Consider the following 11,770-nt stretch of genomic DNA (forward strand, 5'->3'; position numbering starts at 1 on the left):
CGGATATGGGAGGGAGTGGGGAGGGGACCCTGCCATTACTCTCTCCCTTCACCCATTTCTTTTATAAACTGCTTGCTCTATTTTTATAAACCTCTCATCCCAGAGAAACCTTTCCAAAAGCCACAAGAAAAGAGAGGGAAAGGCTAACAGAACGCCACAAACACTGAATGCCTCTGACAAATGACACCTTACACGAAGCAAAAAGCCAAGAGCCTGGGAGAAATGTTTGCAACAGGCGTGACAGACTTCAGGATCCATAACAAGTAAAAAGCTACTGCAAGTAAACAAGAAAAATGACGAACAGTCTAAGAGGAAACTGGTCAAAAGCTTTGAACCAGCATTGAAGAAGGTGCCAATGATGGGAAGACACACACATATATATTCGACCTCTCTGGTAACCAGGTAGAATTTAACGAAAGACGTGAGATCAGACAGCAAGAAGGCTGCAAGCAAGCAAGTGGGCCCCTACGTTGCTGCAGGGTACAAATCAGCACACGCTACGTGGAGAACAATTTGGCCGAACCTATCAAATGACCTTTTGCACAGATTTTCCCTAAATTTTACCAGAACTAAATATGGTATGATTGTATCCGTGACCCAGCAAAGCCAAAACAATTCTATTTTCAGGGGCTCCTGGGTGGTTTGGTTGGCTAAGTGTCTGACTTCGGCTCAGGTCGTGATCTCACAGTTCACGGGTTCGAGCCCCGCATCAGGCTCTGTGCTGACAGCTCGGAGCCTGGAGCCCGCTTCGGATTCTGTGTCTCCCCCTCTCTCTGCCCCTCCCCTGCTCATGCTCTTTCTCTCAAAAATGAATAAACGTTAAAAATATTCTCTTTTTGTGCATACGTGGATATAATTTTATAGAATCACACGTGGAACTTAATGGAATTGTTCACACTGACCTGCAGTGACAGCTACTTGGCAGGGAAAGGCATGGGTCTGAATGGAGGGCAAAGGTCAAGGGCAATAGTCACGGTGTTCTGGTGTCCTTATGCACTGTATCTAAGATTCACAGCAAGAAGATGGTCCTTTATTGTACAAAAAATGGTTTAAAAAAATCCTTTTTAGGGGTGCTGGAGTGGCTCAGTCGGTTAAGCGTCCAACTCCTGATCTTGGCTCAGGTCATGATCTCACGGTTCGTGAGTTCGATCCCTGCATCGGGCTCTGTGCGCACAGCATAAAATCTGCTTGGGATTCTGTCTCTCTCGCTTTCTCTGCCCCTCCTGTGCTCATGTGTTCTCTCAAAATAAACAGACTTAAAAAAAATTCTTTCTAAAGGTTTGGGGAGAGGGAATTAGTCCTTCTCACGTGCTTGTTTCTGCCCCATTTTAACGGGGAGGACTGCCCCCCCCCCCCAACTGGGTTGTCGTGAGGGTCAGTGAGTGATTCCATCTGCTTAAAAGCACAGTAGGTGCTCGGCAAACGTTACCAACGCGACAGGGCCATACGCAAGACCTGCCTCTCGTCACAGGGACAGAAAGACGTGGGCTATTTCGCATCAGACACCCAGGTGTGATCCCTGCTGCGCACCCCCCCGCCCCGGCCCCCATACCCACCCAAGCAGCCTGCAAGCCCCATTTCCTCTGCCTCCTTTCCCTAAGATCTGGGTTCTCACCAGGCTTTAGGGAAGACGAATGTTCTGGTACCTGCGTCCCTATGTGCTAGGGAGGGACACACAGAGGAAGAAGCCGCCTCCAGGAGGGAGTCAAGTCACACACAAGGCCCAGGGTGTTGGTCAGAGGTGTTTTATTGCAGGGAGGGGGCTCCGGCATCCCGTGGAGGCTATAACCTGGGGACAGAGAAAAACGGTCAGAAGGTTTGAATCAGCACAGAAGAAAGTGCCAGTGAGATGAAGACATACTCAAACTCTGGTAACTGGGGTGTAACTGGGGCCTGAGGGTGCACGAGGGGAGGGAGGGCCCCATGGCCTCACCCGCTTGACACCCCCCGACTCGTTTGGGCCCTTCCATCTCCCTTTGGGGCCTCTCGCCGCCCCGGCTCTGGGTTCAAGTGCATCTGGTGGGCTGCCCTCCCTGGGTCTGGCCAAGGGCTCGTTCTTATTTAAGCAGATTAGAAGTGTTTCTGTCACAGCTGAGGGACCAGTCTGCCTGGCAGGGGAAGGGGAGGGCCACTCACTGGATCTCGCGGAACGCCCGCCTCTCCACGAGCTTCACTTTGTACTTGCGCTTGAACCTGCACAAGGGAAGGGAGAGGTGAGTAACCGGCAAGCCCGCCAAGCGCAGGGAGTTTCCCGACACCCTTGCTCCCCCCGCCAGCCCCGAAGCCTCACTTGGCTCTCTCCCGAGGCTCGATCATGTTTCTCTTCTGGAAGCTCTTGAACCGGTCGCGGAGGATGTTGCCTTCGGGCTGCGGGACACAGAGAGGGAAGCCTCAACGGGGGGCCCTCTGACCTCTCCACGGGGCTCAGCCCGGCCCTCAGCTGGGGGGGTGGATGCACCGAATGCACAGGCCCGGGCTGGGTGTGCAGGGATCAACGGGAGGGAAGGAGAGGGCACGCCAGGCAGGGGCAGAGGGCAGGGTGCACGGCTGGCACACTACTGAAGCAGAGCCGGTCGGAGCCCCGAGGCGTGCCAAACTGCGCGGTGCCCGTGGCTGTGGTGAGAAGCCGAGGCCCGCTGGGAGCCACGGCAGGCTCTGAGCCAGCGAGGCACAAGGCCCGCTCTGGGCTTTAGGGAGACCTCTCTGGCACTGAAGAGGGGGAGAGGGGGCGCCAGGAGACCAGGGGCTGGGAGGAAAGGCCTTCTGAGGGTCACAGGCCCAAACCCCCACACCAGCCGGCCCCTCACCCCCGAGGACCCCGTGCCCTCAGCCCCCAGGCATCAGCCCAACCGGCCCATCCGGGGGGCAGCCATGATGTCGCCCACAGCCCCTGGGGGCACGGGGAGCAAGGATGGGATCATCACCGGGCACGGGGGCCCCCCTACAGCACGTCACCCAACGTGGGCAAGTACCTTTAGGGTCCTAAGCGAGTCAGCGAGCTCCGAGCTGAGCTGCACGTCGATGTCGGGGTCCTGATACCTGGAGAACACGGGCGGGGGGCGTTCAGAGGATCCGCCTTGCCCAGGGCAGAGCCCAAGGGCCCCATTCGGGCAGTGGGCCTCGGAGAACGTGGGGCTTTGTGGGGGAAGAAGATGATCTCCCGGGAGGCCCCCCGCCCTCACCCCCAGCCCGGCGGGCCTCACTTGAGCCGCCCCAGCCTGCGGGGCCTGTCCGCCTCGGCCAGTCTCCGCGCCCGCCGCTGCTCCCGCCGTCGCGCCAGCTCCGCCAGTCGCCTCGCCACCTGCGCCTTGATCCCACGCAGCCTGAAGAGCTCCTGGTGCCGCAGCCGGGCGGCCCGCACGGCGGCCTGCTGCACTCGCTGCGGGAGGGCCGGGCGGGTCAGTCAGGGGCCGGGCACGGTGCCGTCCCCGGGGGACCTCCCCTCCACCGGGCGGCCCCCTTCACAGCAGCTGTCTTCTGAGGCCCCCTTCCTTACCCACGGGTGGCCCACAAATCCCACCCCCAAGTATCAGCACCAGGAAACGGGTCTCGACTAACTAGAGCTGTGAGGACCGCAGACAGCACAAAAAAGCAGGCCAGGGGGGTCAGAGAAGGCAGGCCGTGGGCACGGGAACAAGCAGGCCGCGGGTGGGAGCCACCAGGCCGCGGGGGCAGGAGAGGCCGGGGCCTGCGGTGCTCACCATCTTCCGGGCGGCCTTCTCCCGCCGCCGCTGCTGCTCCGTCTTCTTCTCCGCGGTGGCCGGGCACGCGGCCACGACTGAGGCCTCGGCTCCCTCGGCCTGCTCCCCTCCAGCCTCGGGCCCCTCGTCCTGGCCCTCGCCCGACTCCCCCTCCCCGTCGGACTCCTCCAGCAGCCCCTGGCACATCTCCTGGAATGTAGACTCCTGGGGGGGTGGGGGGTGGAAAGGACGGGAAGTGGGGTGTCAGGGGCCGGGCACCCCGAGGGCCAGGCAGGTGGGCGGGGCCGGGGAGAGGAGCAGGCGGGGCGTGGGCTCACCTGGGTGGCAGCCTGCTCCGGGCCGGGCAGGGCCAGCTGCCGCTCCAGCCTCCCTGCCTGCTTCTGCCGCTGCAGCTCGACCTCGTGGGCCGCCAGGAGCAGGGTCTGGAGAGGAAGGGGTGGAGGTGAGGACCCGGGCCACCCCCGGGAGTCATAGACAGACCAGGCCCTCTCACCTCCCATCGGCACCCCCAGCGCCCGGCCCCTCCTCCCCTCCAGGGTCTCCCCAAGCAGCCAGGAGGGACTCTGCTCCCAAACCACCCTCCGCTCTTTGAAGGCCGGCCGGGTCCCTGCCCACGGTAAGGTTTCGTTCACGTGACACACAGAACAAGCGATTCTGTAAAGAGATCTGTGGGAAGGACGGCGGTGGCCGCCTAGGGAAGACGGGGCAGGGGCGGGGGGTGACGGCTGACGGGCGCCCTACTCTGTCAACATTCTAAAAACCCTGAGACCGCGCCAGAAGCGGGCGAGTCCTGAGGCTGAGGGCTGTCTCTGCAACACCGTCGGGCAAAGAGCCAAGACAGACTGCTCTTCCCAGGTCCCCCCCAGCGCCCACGTCAGGCCGGACTCAACGACCGCGGCCACAGGCCCCTCTGCTCGCGAGCAGCCTCGCCCCACTAACGCTTGCTGTGACGGGGCCTCTGCACCTACAGGTGAGGACCCCGCTCTCTCCGTTCCTGGGGGGCCACGAGACACCCTCTCTTCGTGAACGAGGCTGAACCGCACCCGCCCGCGTGTCCCGCATCTACCGGACCTGCATCTCTCCCCGGGAACCTGTGCTCTCCCGGGGGACAAAGGGCCCGTCCCCCGTCCACAACCCCCGCGGTTAACAGACATCTGCGTGACAAACGGGGACTCTCACAGCCAGGTTCTCCCACTGCTAAACTATCCTAGGCCTCAGAGAAATCTCGCTGGTCAGACTGCTCACCGTTCACTGAGACCTTTTGCGCCCCCGTCCCGTGGACCGCCCCCCAAAGGTGGCCCGGTCTCGTGTACCTCTGGGTCTTTGTACATGCTGTTCCTGAAACACCCATTCCCCTCTTCCCGTGGCAAACTCCTCCTCAGACATTTGGTCGAAGCTCTGATGTCCCCCTCCTCCAGGAAGCCCTCCCTGACCCCCAAGTCTGGATTTGGCAACCCCTCTGAGTCATCACTGTCTGGGAATGGGTCCGTCCCCCGACCCCCACCGGACCACGAGCCCCAGGGGGGCAGGCCGGGGGCTGCCTCAGTCCCTGCTGACTCCCCAGCAGTGGAGGGCACAGAGGAAGTGCCTGGTGAGGGCACCAACCAAGCGGCCAGGCGACGACGGAGGAGGGACCCGCTCAGGGCCGCGTACCTGGTGGTCCTCAAAGGACGGGTTGTAGGAGGCCCCGGCTGGCGTCACCTCCACAGCAGGGACCTGGGAGGGCTTGGCGTGCAGATGTGGCGGCCGCTGGAGGAGGACAAGGCAGGATGAAGCCTGGGAGCCAGGACCCGAGAGCTCACAAGCCGGTGCGGGACTCCAGGCTCGGAAGACGGCAGGGGCCTCAGCAGCGCCCACAGCCTTCACACCGGGAGGGGCCTGTGCGTCCGGCATCCAGAGCAACGGACACTGGCTACCCACCTGCTATGCTACCCTCGGAAGCCACATCCCCAGCACGAGCGGGCGCCCTGCAGGCAGGGGCTCTGCCTGCCTTCCCTGAGAAAAGCCCCTGTGACCCCCGAGGGGGGCAGCAGTTGCGGAAACACAGAGTACCGGGCACCTGTCGCTGACGCCTGCGGCAATGTTGGCAGAGGGCACGAGGCTGTCTGACCTGCCTCTGACCTGCGTCGCTCAGAGCAGGGCGCGGGTGACACGGGGCTGACGGAGACCCCTAGTGTGGCCCTGGGCCCTGCGGGAGCTCGTGACAAAGGCGGGAGGTGGTTGCCTGGGTGGCGCGGTCCGTTAAGCACCTGACTCTTGGTTTCAGCTCAGGTCGTGATCTCCCGGTTCGTGGGTTCAAGCCCCGCATCAGGCTCTGGTCTGACAGCTTAGAGCCTGCTTGGGATTCTGTCTCCCTCTCTTTCTCTGCCCTCCCCCGCTCGCACTCTATCTATCAAAAATAAGGAAACGTTTAAAAAAAGAAAGAAAGGTCCACCCAGACGGAATCTGAAGGCAGAGGCCGTCAGTCTCCAGCAGAAGCCCGGGGGGAGCCCTGGAAGAAGCCCTCTGGCTCCCGCCCTCTCCCCACACCCACCGCCCGCGGGTCCCAGGGCTTCCGCCCAGGGGTGTCTCGCCTCCATCCCTGTGCCCCCCACCCCCGCACGCCACAGTCCCACCTCCGGACCTGAACGCGGCCCCCGCCTCTCCTGCACGAAACCACTCAAAATAAAGCTCTGAGACCTGAGTGGTGCTCCCTCCCACCAGGCCGGCCTCCTCCCCGACCTGCTGCACGAACCCACCCTGGTGTCCCCCAGTTCCCTGCCCCCATCTGGGTCCAGCTGCCACCCCCGTTAACTGGCCAACACGGGCTTCTCTTCGGTGACCTTCGCTCATCTCCCGGGGCACCTCCTGCTGACCGCCAGCCTGCTCTCTCCTCCGGTTCAGAGGCACCAGGTTCCCGCACGTGGGGTCTCGGCCACAGGCAGAGACTGAGGCGCCAGGGCCCCTGTGCAGAGCAGCTCCTAGCACCCCAGCCCTCCCCCGAGCAGTCGCCCAGGACGCCCTGCTGCCGCGGCCTCACCTTCACTCCTTTCTTCTTGGTCTGCTCCAGGAAAAAGGCGTCCTGGCCAGCCAAGGGTCGGTCCAGGAGGTCTGTGGAGGCAGTGAGGGGCGGCTGCTGGGGGCTTTCCAGCGTGGCCCAAAGGGCTCCCTCGGATCCCTCCCCCTTCACAAAGAGAGCACTGAAGCACACACGAGAAAAGGACCGACTCGGGCTCCAAGGGATTTTGAGTGCCAGGCAAAAGAGCATATGGAGAGATCCAGAAAGCAGAAGGGAGCCAAGGCTGAGGGGCACAGGGTGCCCTCAGGAAAGGAAAGCCACTTCCAGATGCTGAACTCTGCTGAGGATCACCAAACACACACTTGCAGAGCGCTTCTCTTACACACTGCGCTCTTGTGCGGTGCACAACCTGCACAAATGGGCATGGCAGCCCAGTCCCCACCCACAAGTGACAGCAAGGGTACTACTCACTGTCTTTGGCCCAGAGGTCATAGAAAGGCCGCTCAACGGTGTCTTGGGGCCCGGGCTTGGCTTCGATCGCAGGAGGGTTCCGAAGCCGGGCCTGTGCCTTGCGCACCTCCCGGGGCAGCTCGCCCTGCTTGGCCAGTTTCTCCCATAGCTGCTCCTTCCGTTTGAGCTTTCTGGCATTGGGGACCTGGTGAGCAAGGACACTGGGGCGAGGAGAAGCAGCCAAGTTGGAGTGGGTGAAGCAGAGGCCTGGGTCCTCCCGGTCGGGCTCCCCCACAACCCCCTGCTCAGCAGCTCCCGTCCCAAGCACCCTCTCCAAGGCGAACGTCCTCGTGGATCCTCCTACCCCTCCTGCCTAGCTTCAGAGCCCATCTCCCCAGGTCCGTCTATAGCCCAGGCATCTGCCCTGACCAGAGCCAACAACACAACGGCCTCTGCAGCCCTCGCCCTGCAGGTCTCCCGGGCAGCTCAGCCGTCACCTCAAAACAGACCTCAGCTTTGCTCCCACAGCCACTCCTCCCACATCCCCATCTCAGGAGCCGCCCGCTGTCCGCTCCATCACCGGTCCAACCTCCCCTCCTTCGGACCTGTCACCAAGCCAGCCCGATGGGCCTCCGGATGGCCCCCCTCCACCCCGAGCTCCTGGCCGGGCCCGGGCCCTGCACTTGCCTGCCTCGGCCACCACACCCCAGCCTGCACCTCGCTTCCCCCAATCTGCCCCCCCAAAGCCGCAGGCCGCGCCCCGTTCCTCTCCTCCAAGTGACCCTCGCCTGCCCCACCCCCCGGAACTCCTCAGGGCCAGAAAGCGAGTGGCAGCTGCTGTGAAGACAGAAAGACGGCTCTGGGGGTGGCGGGACACTCACTCTTTGGGGACAGGGACCTTGGACGTGTTCTCTAGGACGAGGTCAACGCGAAGGGGTTTCTTGAGTAGAAGTGACCTTTTCTGGCTTTTGGTTCTCTTCTCGGTCAGCTCTGGGAGCGGAGAGGAGAGGAACCCAAGGCTCAGGCCTCCTTACTTCCTGACCCCCTCACCCCAGCGCAGACATGGCGGGGGGGGGGGGGGCGCGACCCCAGGCTTCTACCTGAGGACAGACGTGCCCAAGGTGTCCAGGCTCGGACCACCCCCACCCCCGTTTCCCGGGCAGTCAGACCCACAGCCCTGCCCACCAGAGGCTTCCGGACAAGGCACAAAAAACGGCCACAAAAACAAAAACGCTAACGAGAAACAAGGCGACCAAGTGACAAGGAGACTCAGGACCCAAAAGAGCTGATCCTCAGCACGACAGTTTTCTGCCTTTTTCGACTGAGCGTGAAAGGCAAGAACCCCAGGACAAAAGATACTAGGGCAGAAGCCACACCCTTCCGTTTTCTGCGCTCCTTCACAACACAGACTTCGCTCACCTCTGCTCCCACAACGAGAACGCTAACGCCTACCTCCACGATCGTCTGGAAAGGTAATCGCTATTTTTTAAAATTATTTACTGACAGTGCGCATGAGTGCGGGGGGGGGGAGGACAGTGGAGACAGAGAGAGAGAGAGAGAGAGAGAGACAGAGAGAATATCCCAAGCAGGCTCTGCGCTGTCAGCACAGAGCCCGATGAGGGGCTCGATCCCACGACCCGTGAGATCCTGATCTGAGCCAAACTCAGAAGTTGGACGCTTAACCGCCGGAGTCACCCAGGCACCCTGAAAAAGGAATTATTGCAACACAGACACGGTGATCACCTGGGAAAGCCCATGATCGCTATTATCGTCACCCACCCAGCCTTTTTTTCTCTCCCTTGTGTCCCCAGGACCCGAAACTGAGAGCCACGAGTCAGTCAGTCACGTGCCGTTGGAATTGCTGTCGCACTGGAATGGAGCCCGTAAGCCACAGCCAGACTGACAGGCCACGAACAGTGCCTATACGTTTCCTTTTTGGTTTTTGTACATAACATTTTTTTAACGTTTATTTCTGAGAGAGAGAGAAAGAGAGAGAGAAAGAGAGAGAGGGAAAGTGCACGCCAGCGCACAAACAGGGGAGGGGCAGAGGAGAGGGAGACAGAGAATCAAAGCAGGCTCCGGGCTCACAGCAGAGAGCCTGATGGGGGGGGCTCAAACTCTCTCACTGTGAGATCATGACCTGAGCTGAAGTTGGACGCTTAACCAATTAAGCCACCCAGGCGCACCTAGCTTTCTTTTTCAAACCGAAAGCAGGGGCACCTAGGTGGCTCAGTCCGTTGGGTGTCTGACTCGGGCTCAGGTCATGATCTCGGTTTGTGGGTCTGAGTCTCGTATCTGGCTTTGCGCTGACAGCGTGGAGCCTGCTTCGGATTCTCTGTCTCCCTCTCTCTCTCTCTCTGCACCCCACCCCATGCACGTTAAAAAAAAATTTTTTTTTTTTTGTAAATCTAAAGCAGAACCTATAAACTGCTCCTCCTCTGTTCCCAGAGAGACTTCATACTGGCCACAGTAGGCCTTTGCGACCACCCTAGGGCAGGTCCTGACTTCCCCTCACTGTTCACACACCAGGTCAGCTCACTTCTGTGAACATCGATCGCGTCGACATCATCATCTCTCGCTTGCTCAAAGGTTCCTGCGCCTCAAAGCAGTGCCCTCCCTCTTTTTCTTTCGCCGAGACACCTCTTCTCATATTCCTTAGAACAGAGCCGGGGACTGGACTCCTACGTGCTCCCCGAAGGTATCCTGTTGTGCTTGCCACGCTCATAAAAGCAGACCCCTTCGCTTGTTTTCTAGCCCTTCCTTAAAGCAGACGTCTACTCCTGGTCTGCTTTTCTCCTTACTGACGGGAAGCCTGCTGCGCACTCCAGTAACCCCTAACTCACCTCTCCAGCCCTTTCCGCCCCACCCTGCCTTTTGGCAGATAAAGGCGCGCAGATTAGCACGAGCTTCTTACCTACTCATCAGAGCAAAGCAGAGCACATCTGCTTCTTCTTATTAAACCGCATCTTACAAAAAACAGTCTCCTCCCTTACAGCAACGCTTTGACTTTGCCTTTCTGCAAGTTAACGAGAGCCCTGCTACTTTCCGTCTCCTCTACTCAGGGGCAGACCCCTACCGGTCTCTCCGTGCATGGAGAGCTGGGATGCCTCAAGAACACCTGACTTGCTATCTTTAGCTTCCTTTCTGTACGGTCCAGGTCCTCTTGTTTACGGCAAAGCCTCTTTCTAGCAGATGTCTGCCATCCGAGCCATGATATTAACAGAGACTCTCGAAAAGACTGAGATGGGGGTGACAAGGACCCAGCAGGCGACGCTGAAAGCTCCTTACCTTTTTGCTTGGCGCCGGTGTCCACGAAGAAGAGTTTCTCATCGGGGGCCTCGGATACCAAGCCACTGGGAGACGGGAATGCAGAAGGTCAAAGATGTTGGGAAGGATGCAAGCTGCCGGGGGGGGGGGGGGGGGGGGGGTTAACCTCTCTGGGGCCCAAGCTTTCCCCCACTGTTTGGCTCATTCAAGCACCTTCTTCCCGCCATGCGTTCCCTCCAGGCTAAAGCTTTTCCCTTCGCTTTACATAACTTGCTACTGAACAGACCGTAAAACTTAAAATATTAACCTAAGGTAGGTGCATGGATCGTATTTACACTACAGTTATTAGTTATTTACCTGAATCCTAACTTCACACTGGTGGTCCTACACCCAGTAATCTTATCAGTCCCCCAACCTCCCGCCCAGAGTCCCCAACTTCCCCAGAGGTGCCCGAAAAGGACCCTCCCAGGCCCCCAGGAGTCCCCCCCGCCCCAAGCACGCTGGGCCTCGCACCCCGCCACGCGGAACGGCGCCCGGCTCCCGGAAGTCCCGCCCCACGCACCCGCTCGTGCGCTCCTGCAGCCGCACGTCTTCCAGGAACTGGTCGACCTCCAGCCCCAGCGGCTCCTGAGCGAGCCGCCGCCAGCCTCGCTTTTTATTTCTTGGGCCTCGCCGCCGCCGCCTCAGCGCCGGGTCCACCGACGTGGGCCGCAGCCCCAGAAAGCCGGAATCGGCCTCATTTTTCGAGCACCGTCCGCCGCCGCCGCCACTGCCTCCCGGCGCCATCTTGGCAAAGGAAGTATTCGGCCGCGAGCGCCCCTGAAAGCGGATTTGTGGCATGCGCGCGCAGATCTCCCGCCCCCTCCCGTGACCTACTTCCTGTTGCCTCCATCTTGGTAAAGTGGCTGGAGCGGCAAAGGGGCGGAGATAAGGGGCAAATGTCTCCTCCCTCCTATGCAAATTCCTCTCGTCGGTGGGTCGTAGGTTCGCGGCTCTAACCCTAGGCAAACGCTTTTCCGGCTGCCCAGGAATTCTTTTTTTTAAGTCTGCGTGTATTTTTAATTTTTCTTATTTAAAAATTGTAAAGCTTATTTATTTTGAGAGAGAAAGGCAGGGAGGATCAGAGAAAGAGAGAGAGAGGAAGAGAGAGAATCCAAGCAGGCTCCACAGTCAGCACAGATCTGGCCCGATGTAGGGCTCAAACTCAAGAACTCTGAGACCATGACCTGAGCTGAAATCAAGAGTGGGCCTCTTAACGGACTGAGCCACCCAGGCACCCCTGTGTTTTATTTTGTTGATTATCTTTAATACAGTTTTCTTTGAAAAGAAAGAACCGTGGATGGCAGATTGGGCA

The 11,770-nt window shown here is 59.9% G+C and overlaps 1 protein-coding gene and 2 non-coding genes across 4 annotated transcripts; all 3 read right to left on the reverse strand.

Annotated features, from left to right (window-relative positions):
- Positions 1-1,729: 1,729 nt before the first annotated feature.
- NOP53 (NOP53 ribosome biogenesis factor) lies at positions 1,730-11,217 on the reverse strand. Of its 2 annotated transcripts, XM_047077737.1 has the most exons (13): positions 10,979-11,217; positions 10,438-10,502; positions 8,031-8,139; positions 7,171-7,370; positions 6,721-6,791; positions 5,355-5,450; positions 4,019-4,123; positions 3,702-3,905; positions 3,204-3,379; positions 2,973-3,039; positions 2,291-2,367; positions 2,137-2,193; positions 1,730-1,789 (listed from the first exon to the last, which is right to left on the reverse strand). In XM_047077737.1, exons 1-13 carry the CDS (start codon positions 11,200-11,202, stop codon positions 1,783-1,785), a joined length of 1,458 nt encoding a protein of 485 aa, XP_046933693.1. In that variant the 5' UTR covers positions 11,203-11,217; the 3' UTR covers positions 1,730-1,782. The 2 variants fall into 2 exon arrangements, with proteins under 2 accessions (XP_046933693.1, XP_046933694.1); XM_047077738.1 differs by lacking the exon at positions 1,730-1,789 and having other exon boundaries at positions 2,133-2,193.
- LOC124511956 (small nucleolar RNA SNORD23) lies at positions 2,822-2,930 on the reverse strand. Its single transcript, XR_006961997.1, has one exon. It is a non-coding gene; the product is annotated as a small nucleolar RNA SNORD23 (small nucleolar RNA).
- LOC124511954 (small nucleolar RNA SNORA54) lies at positions 8,949-9,071 on the reverse strand. The gene has a single exon (XR_006961995.1). It is a non-coding gene; the product is annotated as a small nucleolar RNA SNORA54 (small nucleolar RNA).
- Positions 11,218-11,770: the final 553 nt, after the last annotated feature.

The sequence above is a fragment of the Lynx rufus genome, unplaced genomic scaffold, assembly GCF_022079265.1.
Source record: "Lynx rufus isolate CCGP_SWC_20201006 ecotype Redwood Valley unplaced genomic scaffold, mLynRuf1.p SCAF_16, whole genome shotgun sequence".
NCBI lineage: Eukaryota > Metazoa > Chordata > Mammalia > Carnivora > Felidae > Lynx > Lynx rufus.